Source organism: Opisthocomus hoazin, chromosome 2, assembly GCF_030867145.1.
Source record: "Opisthocomus hoazin isolate bOpiHoa1 chromosome 2, bOpiHoa1.hap1, whole genome shotgun sequence".
NCBI lineage: Eukaryota > Metazoa > Chordata > Aves > Opisthocomiformes > Opisthocomidae > Opisthocomus > Opisthocomus hoazin.
In genome coordinates this window covers 66,768,122-66,780,570 of record NC_134415.1, presented here as the reverse complement: position 1 = coordinate 66,780,570, position 12,449 = coordinate 66,768,122, and the positions used below count along the sequence as shown (strand labels likewise).

Below are 12,449 nucleotides of genomic sequence, written 5' to 3'. Positions count from 1 at the left end.
AGACTAAACTGCCAGCTTTTGTTCAAGAGAGCACTAAGTCTGGACGAAAGAGATGCGTACGCGCAGTAGCCGCACTAACACGTGAGCAAAACTGAAATTATTTCCACAGAAAGACAAGTCGCATGCCAGTTTCGCATTTTAACTCATAAGTTTACTCTGAAACTACTGAGTTATGGAAAGCAAAGAATGATTTCACACAATTTAGAACTGTTTAAACAACAAAAAATCAAGGAGACAAAAATTATGCTCAGATGAAGTTATTTTATTATTCTTACAGTTTAAAAAATAAAATTAGCCAATGTTGGCACAGCTTCCACTACACAGCAAAAGAAAACTTCTTTTTTTAAATAAATTTTGGGACAGGGAAAACAATCCTGTATAATACTACATGCCATTCTCTAGAAACAAAAGTAAATAGTTCTTCTCTCCCTGAATATGCATTCAACTCAAACCTCAAAATATATTAGACCAATAAAGTTACCTTACTGAACTGATGTGCAGCAAAAAAGCAAATCAAAGAAAATATGTAAACAATTTATGTCTGGAAGTAAGGAGTTTGTTTCATGATGATTCATCACCTTTTTCTCTAATTCAACTTTCTACGATTTTTCCGTCAGGCTTTCTAAGGGCTAAATTCCACGTGGAGAAACACACGAGATTCTTGAGATCGAGAAGTGCAACATTAGCAGTCCCTTGTCAGCTGGCATCTTGCTCTGCAGCAGGAGAGACTGCTGAAGGGCTCCCCAGACATCTCACAAAACTTAACTTTTGTCATCACCATCTTCTCCCCAGTTAATTGCACTTGCTCCTTCAACTGAAGTAACTGGATTCTTAAACAGAAGTTTGGATATTTGATTGCATTTTGGTTGGACAGTGGAAGATCTGGCACCACGGTCATTCCTTAATCTAAAAATACAAGCAAATGGAAAAAAAACCCTATGGTGAAAAATGAAGTACTAACTGTAAAACGATCGCAGCTGTTTTCAACATGATATAGTTAGCTGTGGAAAAAATAATTCCTTTTGCTCTGAAATTCTCTAGAACAAGATCACAAGTACTGAAACAGTAATTCCCAAATAACAATCATAGAGTTATTTAGTCCCCAGTTCTACAAACACTGGGCATCACAGATCTAAACAGGACTCCACTCACTCCAAGTTCAATTTAATGAAAAACGGGTTTGAGACTAAAGCCCTAATTCTGGATCCTCTTTAAAAGCAGACAAACTGTTAAGATCATCAAAGCTCCATACGGCCCAGAGCCTCTGACAGACCTAGCACATCATTCCTACACACACAGGGAGAAGCCAGGAACTCTCACACTCTAGTTCCATTAAATGACTAAGCTTTAAGTCTCAGTACTAGAACTGGGTTAATGTGACTAAACTGCTCTCCCTCAGGCCTAGAATCAGAACTTAAATTCTAACCCAAAAATCACAGTAAGATTTTTTAAAGTGACAAACAGAGGGACATTCACATTTTTTGCTCCTAACAGCAGGCAAAACACCTGTATCTAGTCCCACAGTCTTTGCTTCCTCTCACACAGGATCAGAAAATGTCTACAGGCATTGGTAAGAATCAAATGTACGACTGTCTTTAATGCTAACAGAATAAGATCGGTGACCCAAACTAGCCCCAGTAAAAATGGCCAACACTTCTTATTTACAAATTGGTATATTTATACAAACAGTTTGATTTCAGAAAGACTGATGCATGTTAAAATAGTGAAGGGTTGTTTTTTAACCCAAGAGAGCGGGAAAAAATGCGCAACACTCAAAAATGCTATATGGAGTAATTTTTGCTCCTAATAAATTGAACAGAACTGTGGCAAGTTTTCCTTACATCTTGCTAAAGCCCTGTCTCTTTTTCAGCAGAATAATTTCACTTTCCAGGCCAAAGGGTGTAAAACAGGTCTTCACCATAAAAACTAAATGCTATGTGAAAGTTAACACCATTCCTTTACAGTATAGAAAATCAGTTACAAAAACGCCATACCTCTGTGACAACTCCTGCAGCAATAGTGGAACCACTGTAGCGTAACATAAACCTCCCAAGCTCTTTAAAATCTTTATACAACTCTAGAGCAACAGGTCTTTGAGTTTGTAGTTCTATTAGCGCGTTCTGTCCTTTAGTTAAGAACCTGCAGGTAAATAGGCAGAAAACTGTATTATAAATATATGCACGCATAAATGAAAAAGAGAACAGTGAATAAATGGAAAAAAAACCAACTTAAAAAGCCAAAAGTAGAATGATCAAGCTTGATTTCAAGTATAACCCAAGCCACCAGACTGAAAACTCATTTGCCTGGAGCATATCTTTTAAAAAGGCACCCGAATTTTCTTTAAAAACTTCTAGAGAAGAAAATCCACCACAGCACTTAGCAAACTGTTTTGAAGTTAATTATCTCATTAGTACCTGTTTTTTCATGTCTAGTAGAAATCAAGCCTTGTTTCAAACCCAACAACTAAAGAGACAATTAATTGCTCTGTAGAAGTCATGATTTTTTTTCACCCATTACCCTTCAGCAACAGTTTCAGCCATGCAATTTCTGGAAAAGGATTATTCTGATAAAGTCGTATGTATCAAATAGCATTTCTACCCAAATACATTTTTAAATAATTAGAGGGATGTTCCTACAGTTTAGCTTTATGGGAAGACTCCGTAAATCTCTTTTTCTCTGACCCATTGTCTAATTGAGTTTATTTAAGACATCTCCAGAATTATACCAAGGGTTCCATGCTATTAGAGGAGGAAAAGAAATACCATAAAAAAAAAAAATTAAAAATCCTTGAAGTGCAGGGCTGGTGATCTGGGATTCACTCCCAATTCTACAAGTGACCTTAGGCAAGACATTTTACTTCTCAGGTGTTCAGCACTTATCAAGCAGGCAGGAGGTTGTTTTTCACTATGTAAAGCACTCTGAAATCTAAACCTGAAACCAACTAAAACAATGAAAGTGTATTCTTATAAGCACATTATTGCTTCATAATAGAATCTGCTTGTTATACCGTATATTAATCAAAAGTCAGCCCATTTCTTGAGTAATTCTCAAGTATTCAAACCACTTACTTCGGTTTTTTCTTTGTCACTTCACCAGTACTTTTGTGCAGGACACTCAACAGTCTTCTAATAGTAGCAGGTTCACTTACAGTTTGATAGTGTAAAAGTACCTAAAAGTATTTTTTTCAGTTATTAAACATTCTACAATAATCAGAAATCCTAGGTGTTAAAACTTGAAAACATCAACATCTTTTAAGACTGATTTTTTTAAACAAATGCTTACAGAACTCTCACAGGAGGCTCTGCCTCCCATTCAGTAACCGTTCCTAGTTCCTAAACTTTGTGATCTCTACAGATACAACACAAAGGTCACGTATTAATCGATCATAAATACATTTTTCATCCTTAGGTGTTTTGCTTTTGCCACTTCAGTGCAGTTCCGTGGTATGAACTGATATTTTAAAAGGTATCTTACAACTAAATGCATCATTCTGTCCCCACAACACGCAAGCTTTCTAAGGACAGCCCAGCCTGACTCTGGTGGAACTCATGTTCTCTGAAATGCCTCTGCTATGTATTAAAAGCCACTAAGAATACGAATAAGCAGTCACAATAGTCCCTTACATCCTCTTCAAATTACAGAATAACCCGTTTCCTCTAGAGGGACAGAACCACTTCTGGATGCTAAATGCCTCTCATACTGGGGGGGCGGAACATGGAGAGGAAAAGCCCTGAGCAACCTGTAATGAACACAGCAACCTTCACAGAAACTTACAGGAAACCCTTTAGTGATTGGAACCTCAATATTGAAGATGAGAACCCGAGCTCTGAAACGAGTGCAAACTTTAATGGGTTCCTTGGGATCACAAAACACACAGCCAACACTGCAAGAAAGGAGAACAAAAGAAACTGCTATATATCTTGACATGCAAAATGTTAATCACTGCATTGGAAAAAGATAAATATTTAAGACAAGCAAAGCAAAGACAACACCACTTGGATATAACCTGGGGGGGGGGGGGGGGGGGAAAATCAGAACACCGTATTAAAGCCTGCAATAAAATTAATTCCTAGAGAATGTCTACAGTATTTTGTGGGTATGCATGAAGAGGTCGGTCTAGTTCAATGAACACTTACGTCCATTGCTAATCAGTTTCTGAAAACATCACTGTTTCCTGTGCGTAAGTACTTTGAAGAACAGACTTTCATTCAGAGATTAACTGTTCCAGATGAATAGCATAAAATACTGCAGGGTGCCCAAAATTGCAGTGCTGCTGCCTGTAACTCAACTCTGTTGTGGATAAAGGAACATGGTGACCAGGACTTGCAAAACTTACGCTCTCAGCAGCACTCATTTCCAAAAAAGTCTACATGGAGTCACAAGAAAGCTGCAAACCATTGCAAGTCGGTAAGGTAGACAAGACGCAGTTTTTTCAAAGTGGCTAGTTTTAGCCATCTAAAATAAAAGAAAAATTAATCCCACCCAGAAAAACATAACTGAAGAGAACAAGCAGTACAATTAAACGTATGTGTCAGATGTAACCAAATTTCATCATTACCAAGAGGACTTAAAACTTCTTATCTTTTCTTGACAAATATAACATACCTCCAAAAGATGAGTGACATCAAGGTAACGAATTGACTCAAGCCCTCATTCAACAAGTACAACAAGACTTCCCCCTCCCTCCATTTACCACAGAGAATCACACCCCATTATGAAATGGCAATACAGAAGAGCCTCTACTTTTCCCTTAAAAGCAGAGCATAAATTTGCAAGACCATCAATGCAAGGAGTTTTTCAAACAGTAGCTTGAAAGTTTGCTGTCTGAAGTCCAGCTGGAATGTAAAAAAGCTGAACAAATCATGGATCCAATTTTCTAGCCTGAACAACTACTGACACTTACCTAAAAGCCTGAGGCTAATGCTTGGCATAAAACCTATACACTGAAATAGACACAAAGAGATTTGCTGTGTCTCACTGAATATATCAGACCCAAAACAAAAATGGTCAGCAAAACATTTACCAAAACAAATGTTACAAGCAGCTAAATCTGTTGAATGAACTGTTTCCATCAATTCCACTTGCTCAGATTCACTTATTGGTACGCAATGGCCGTTGTTTGGAATTGTCTTGTAAGAATGATTTATGATTCGAAAAGCTCTTCAAAAATCTTTTGTTTTACTTAGCAATAAGGATTTACTTAATTCAGCAATTAAAACGTCCAAGGACAAGTCTTTAGGAAAAAGGCTTCGAAGGTCACCAGCATCAGCACTAGGTCACAGTATGAAAACTAACAGTATTCTTCTGAAGTTGCCGTTGTACATGTAGCAGATGTTTCCAACGTTTGTACATGCAGGCCAGGTGATATGCATCACTTCGGTTTTAAATATCCTGGTAGCCACATCATTCTTCAAGTAAACCGCTGATTGTTAAGTGTAATAGCTATAAAGCTTTTCATTAAAAACAAACCGTTACTTAGACTGAAACCCGGTTTTGCTCACTTGATTTTGATGATATCCATGCCGGTCAAAGTGAGACTAACGTGATCTCCTGCTGCAGCCCAATCAACTGGTTCATCATGCAGTGTGATTCCTGGAAATGAGTAAGAACAGAACCTCACAGTGAAGTACCTAGGTTCTGAGCTACAAACAAACAGCTCTGCTTGGGCCATTTGTGCTTCATCAACCATTACTCATCAATTTTCAGTATGAATGGGTTGAGAGTAAAAGCTTTTTAACTGAGAAAACTGAGGAAGCTTTTTTCCCCCTTGGTGAGGACTCACTATTCTCTCACCCCACCCTGCACAATAACATGGCTTTATTTAAGCCAGAGGAGGGGACCTGGCACTTGTCACACAGCACGGATGACGCAGTCCTGAAAACGCCGTAGTACTACTATCACCGTACCTGCCCCACCCATCCTTTGAGGCACACGCACACCCTAGACCGCATCTTTCATATACTTTAATGGTACTATGTCAACTTTCATTTACCTTAAGTGGGTTTGCTGACTCTTTCATAAAAAAGCATAACCGATGCCTTTCGTTCATGACTTTGCGTCTATTAGAAAGCTTCTTTAAAAGTAATTTTATTCTGGTTTTGATGTATTTAAGCCGCTTTCAATGGTAACCCGGCTGGTGGGTGAGGACAAAACTAATTGCTCCTGACTCAATATTCTGAGGTTCTGGCAGACGCCAGGAAGGAAAGAAAAAAATGCCACTTTTTGTAAATACTGCACACACTTATAGCATCTAGTCCTATTTTGCTACAGATTGTATTTATTGATTTGCAAATCTGTTCCCAAAACCACTTGTTAAAAGCATGCCAGAAAGCATCATCTGACTACAAACATGTTAAGTGCTGCTTTTTAAGCAGTGTTGATGAATAATTCACATATACATGTCATCCTCAGAGACTAAGTGAAACTCAGCCTCTTGAAATGAAAAACTAGAATCCTAATGTGCACACTATCTTTAGTAAATATTGCATGATGAATTAAATTGTCTCTCCTTTACATTAAATATAAACAACACATGCTTAATGAACTAATAGCCCCAACCTTTGCCCACGTCAGCCATACAAGAAGCAGTACAAAACAAAACTCATAGAATTGTACCAGTGGGGATACGCAGACAAAATACATCTTTTTCCATTCTGCTTCCTCCACTCCCAAAACAGAGGAGTGACTACAGTAGTCTGACACCCACATTCATCCACATCACTGTAACATTCCTGTGCACGTGGACAACATGCATGTAACCGTATAAACAGGCACACTGAAGAGCTTCCCAAATTAGCACTGAATGACCTAGTTCTGAACAGAACAGGACAGGTGAACCAGCATATTGCTGAATTCAGGCTAAATACTTAGATACAGAAACCTATTCATTTATCTTGAGGGCTTATTTTTTTATTCATTGGTGAATGTAGGAAAATCATAACCTTATCTTTCTGTTTGCACATGAAACAAAAACAACATTGCAAGACAAAAACAGTAAGCTTAATCAGGAAACAACTAAACATTCAATCTCTTGACTTAGCTATTCCTCTTTTCAGAAATCAAATATATTGAATGTTAAATCTTGTTTTCTTTTCTTTTGTAGTTGCTCAGGACAATTATATCCTGAAAGTTTGTATATTATGAAAGGATCAGTGACAAATCTCTTGAACATCAAACAGCAGAGACTTAATTCTCAAGCTTTTTCATATCTAATTCTTAAGATTAATTTCTAAAGGTTGTTCGACACCCTCAAACTTACTAACAGCAGTAACACTCCACAGCAAAGCTGAATATTAATACTACTTGTACTGTATATTCTTATAGACATTGCTGGAACTCAGATGTTTTTACAGATTCTTCATAAAGCAATGTCAAAAGCCATGAGGCTGTAAAATTTGGAATATCTGATATGGTAAAAAAAAAACCTCTGCAAGATTTCACGTACTCTTCATAGACATATTTATACAGACACAGTCACATCTAAAGAAATTCGTTTTATGCTTTCACATTTTATGTTTGACAGTTAGTATCAGTTTGACAGTCTGTTACCATTTCAGTAACTGCTTCTAGCCCAGTATTGACCTGAAAGTAAACACGCTTCTGAAGACAGTACCTTTTGCAGTGCAAGTTTCATTGGGAGGCATTGCCAGAAGTCGTTCTCCAACTTGAATATAGCCTGCTTCTATTTTACCAGTCACACAAAATCCTGATCCTTGGTCTGTAATAAACACAGTAATAATGTTAAAAACTTCAAAATAAGGTCAATTTCCCATCACAAGTTAGCCCTTCAGCAATGCATAGGTAAATTTTTAATATCATAATGATGGGTTTTTTTCCCCTCAGTAGAGTGTTCAGTACTTGCAAGTTAGCCAGCTGTGCATCATAATGAAAATGAAACATTAAATTCAAAACCTCTACATCTTATGTTTTTCAGAACTAATGGAGCAATACCGTTCTTTAAACAAATGTAGGTACATGAAGAAATATTTTTTAGTTTTTCAATATTAGATTAAGCCTCTTAATTTCTAGCAATTTTATTTAATTCAGCACTTTCTTACTACAATTACAGATAAAAAAACATACCACAGACCTCTCCTAAGAATTCTCATGCATACAGGTGCAATTTCCTATGCCATTTACTGTTTAACTGAGTCAGAATCCTACATGCTCTGTCTGCATATTACTTTTACTCCTGGAAAGTTAAAGATTGATTCAGTCCTATTTAATATGAGGAGCTACTATAATTGTGGATGACTCAAGTATTTCTGAATAAAAGATCTGCAAAGTTTTTCTTCTTCAATGTCCTAATACCCTGTTCATTATTTGAATGATCCGTCAGATATTTTCAATAGTTATGCTACATGTGCACATTTATGCACATACACCTTAAGATATGCCTCATCTCCTTAGTATGTGTTTGCAAGTGTGTTTAAAAAGAATCCTCTGAAGTGATTCTACAGCCACGTTTTCAGTATCCATACAAACAACAAATATATCTTTTGCTGAACGTTAGAATTCAATGATAAGCAAGCATCTTAGTATTCTGTGTCAAGCATCTTAGTATTTTGTGTATCACATTAGATTAAAAGCTTAATTCAAAGCTGAATTCAAAAGAGCAAGTTGACCTCAAATCTTGAGCTCACATACTACCAACCTGGTCTTCTGCATTCATCACCATTATTGACGACTGCTTCTATCTAGCCGGAAAAATACCGCCACTATGCCTGCAGGGTAATTCTCCTCTATAGTTTCCAGTAAATTAGGTGAATGCGGTCAATTCACAGATGACATCGGTTCTCCAGAAAACTGGAAAAGCACATACTTGCTAGAAAAAGAATCCCCAAGTCATAGTACAAGTAGCACCTCACTATGGTGGACAAAAGAACCTGAAGCTGGCTTTGCAAGCACTTGCAGGCAACCAGAAACGTGAACTCACTCCAGGTTCCCAACCACTCCCAAGCACTATCAAGAACCATTTCTTTTTTTTTTTTCTTTTTTTTTTTTTCCACATCACCACCAGCTCTGGCTTGGCAAACCAGCGTGGTGCTTGAAGCTTCGCCCTCTCCCGGGCTGACTGCTTCCCGCAAAGCGCCAAGTTCCTTCAGCTCCCCAGGAAATCAGTGCAAGTACAAAATGGATGGTGGGGGACAGAATCAGGACATTAAAAAATGGCCTGATTTCTGTCAATCATGGTACTCAGGTTCTGCCAGGACGTGTTCTTTGTGCTCAGAATTTGGCTGCTGGACAAGGCTTTTCTAAACCCTAGTCAAGCCATACCCTAGACAGCATTATAATGCGGTATGCAGGGACTCATGCAGCAGTGAAGGAATTTACAGGGACCTCTTGGATCAGGAGACAGTTTGCCTGGAGAGAGCATTAGGAGGGCTATGGAGAACAACAGCTAAAATCAGGCTAAGGTAGATGAATCATATGTGTGGGTAACCTTAATGAAGAAAGGGGTTTTCCAAACTACGTAAGAGTACACTCAGCACTCTCACTTTTTACACGTTCCTATGGACAGCTTCGCCTGAGCATGCACAGGCACTGGAACAGAGATAAGAACAACTGTTGCTTCATGTACGTGTACATGCAGCTACTTCCTCTGGTGGCATCCAAGTTAATTACGTTTTGAGATCACAAGGTGAGAAAAAAATAGCCTAAAAAACACCTAAAAGGCCACATTTAGTGCTAAACCCTGTACATGTAAATTGAGTCCCTTCCAAAGCTTTTATTTTTTTGCATACTTCAGCAAAAAATCTGACTTTTCCACTGAACAGATTCAGTCAATATTGCTCATTTTGTGAAACTTAGCTCAACGTAAAAATGACTATTGCAAGAAAAAGTTGTGATAGTATTTTGAAAGATCTCAGTCAATAATCCTAACACACATTCCCACAGCTCACAAAATTAAAAAAAAAAAATATACAGTGATGGTCTAGACCACAAAACTAGTGATAACATACTGGGGTAAATTCTCACGCAAGGTTTCAGTATTTAACATTATGGCTTCACTACCTTAAGTCAGCTAACCCAGGGCATGTACAGCATCTAGTGTTTTCTCAAAGACCCACAAGAAAATTGGACAAAACTGACTTTTCCAACAACAACCACTATTTTGATCTGGTTTGTTTGCACTTCCCCTGTAAGGACCCTATATATACAGTAAAATTTCTTCTAAAATATGGATTTCAATAATAATATTTGGCTACAAATATTTACAACATTTCAGATCATGCTGTCACTTAGTTTGCAACATTTCTCAAAGGACCTACGGAACATTTCAAATCAGATGAGAGTTACAAACCTTATTTCTTCTGAATTATCTGTAAATGCAAATGCATTTAACCAAATATCAAGTTTACCAATGGAAATCTTAAGGACTCAATGCAGTCGATTTTCTCCAGACAATCAGAATAAGAACTGGTTACATTGACTTGCTGTCCTTATCTCTGTTAGTGCTAGAGAACAGCTAGCTGCCTTTCATCAAATCCTTGGCTGGTTATTACAGTCTCACCACCATCACCCTTTTCTTCCACCTCACATCCTCAAAGTTTTATAGGAAAATGAAGGAATGTATCATTATTTACAGCTACAGCAATGAACATAAAAGCAACAAGTCAAACTTGTTTAAAATCAAGGAGTGGAAGGTATAAGAGCCAAAATCTGAGAAACATTCATTCAGGCAGCAAGAACCAGTTTAGGAAAGAGAAACTCCCAGATTTGGTCCCACAGAACCATCAACTCATTATACAACCAATTAGCTGGTCACGCAGATTTTCTTCCTCAGTTTCTTTTCCAGTGGGTTTCTCCTTCAGCGGTACTATCTAAAATTCAACAAAGTACAGTGCCTGAAAACTTACTATTCCTGTTCAACAGTACTGATACACAAAAAGCTCCTACTTTAAGTTTTATTTTGACATCATTTTTCAACACTTCTGTTAAATATCGGTGAAATGATGGTGAAAATATTATAAAAACAACCAACCTTTAAAAACATCAGCAACACACAACCTAAATGGTTTATCCACTGATCTCTGTGGTGGCTTGAAAGAATCTGCAAATAAAATCATAAAATATTTTAGAATTTCTGTATTCAATTAACTATTTCAACAACTTCTCACTTAGGGATACATCAACTATATTGCATTCCAAAGACTTTGTCCCACGCTTCCCCCAAATTAAACGTTTTGACATAGACACGACTCAGATATATTAGTTTTTAAATGAAAAAATTTGCACTCACCGATTTGCTCTAACAAACACTTTCCTTTATACCACTGTGTGAGGTCACTCGACTGACTCCTTGTGACCAGATTTTCACCACCAAGGCCACTCGTTGGGACGTAACCCACATCTGATTCCTAATTAAGAAAACAAACAGAAGTTAAGCATACATTAACAACAGGATCTTCTAGGAGAAGCAAGAGGTACATTTTTTCAGTGTTACGCATCTAAGCTATAAAAGAACAGTTGGCACATTCACATCTCCCCTGGAGAAGGCTGATTACTCAGTGGAACGTTTCCTTTCTGTTTACCTCTTGCCTGATCACAGTGCTCCAACAAAGATTTGGAGACATTTAAAAATGACAATAGCAATATTAACACCTAGAAACTGTTCAGGTAACAAACTCCAATTCCATATCTGACAGGCAAAACTTCGGTTTGAACTTCAGGTTTATGCATAGGGATTTCAGGAAGGCCACAGGCAGTCCCATGGATAGTAGCTGGAACTGAGCAAATGTGACAACAGTCAAGAACGGCAAATGGAGAGTGTTATTCAAAATTCATATCCACACTGACACCTGCTCTGGTATAAAACTCTCTACTTTCATTCATGGAATCCTGAACATTGAGACAGATGATCCTTGGTCTGTTCTGCTTTGTAGACAACAATCCCAAAAAACTACAAATAAGGCGAGTGCCCCAAAGATTCCACAGACCTAAACAAAGATGATGACAGAAAGAGTATGAAATGACTAACCTTACCCAGGGTTCAATGTACATCGTACCAGTAAGAAAAGGAATTTTCTGTACTATGTACACATAGTAGTAGTAGGAAAGTGACACAAAATAACATGACTGTAAGAAAAGCTCCCCCTACCCAAATGCCTGAACAAAGCAATAAAGACCTCAGAAATTTACATTACCTTAAAGCCAGCTTGTTTAAGAAATTGGCCAAGCTTACTCGTAATTTCCTGAAATCTTTCCTGTTGCCAATTGACCTAAAACAGAAAACAGATTATGATAATAAAATTGCAGATTTTTAACCATGACTTGAACAGACAGCTGCATGTCATCAACTCTGTAGTACCAGCAGGTCTTCTTCACATACTGCACCCAATGAATTTATAAATACGAGATTTCCAGGTGGATTCATAGTTTAATACATAAGAGCATACACATTAAAAATTACTGACGGCAAACAACACACCACTTAACTTGCAAGCCCC

At 37.6% G+C, this 12,449-nt stretch overlaps 1 protein-coding gene across 2 annotated transcripts in view; it reads right to left on the bottom strand.

Moving 5' to 3' along the window:
• Positions 1-241: 241 nt before the first annotated feature.
• The window catches only part of HBS1L (HBS1 like translational GTPase), a 67,415-nt gene continuing 55,207 nt past the window's right edge, over positions 242-12,449 (bottom strand). For both annotated transcript variants that reach the window (XM_075413999.1, XM_075414000.1), the window contains 9 exons: positions 12,147-12,221; positions 11,243-11,360; positions 10,985-11,053; positions 7,613-7,717; positions 5,502-5,592; positions 3,775-3,883; positions 3,069-3,169; positions 1,995-2,139; positions 242-906 (listed from right to left, as the gene is read on the bottom strand). In XM_075413999.1, coding sequence (XP_075270114.1) covers positions 895-906; positions 1,995-2,139; positions 3,069-3,169; positions 3,775-3,883; positions 5,502-5,592; positions 7,613-7,717; positions 10,985-11,053; positions 11,243-11,360; positions 12,147-12,221 — 825 coding nt within the window. In that variant the 3' untranslated portion in view covers positions 242-894. The remainder of the gene's footprint in view (positions 907-1,994; positions 2,140-3,068; positions 3,170-3,774; positions 3,884-5,501; positions 5,593-7,612; positions 7,718-10,984; positions 11,054-11,242; positions 11,361-12,146; positions 12,222-12,449) is intronic.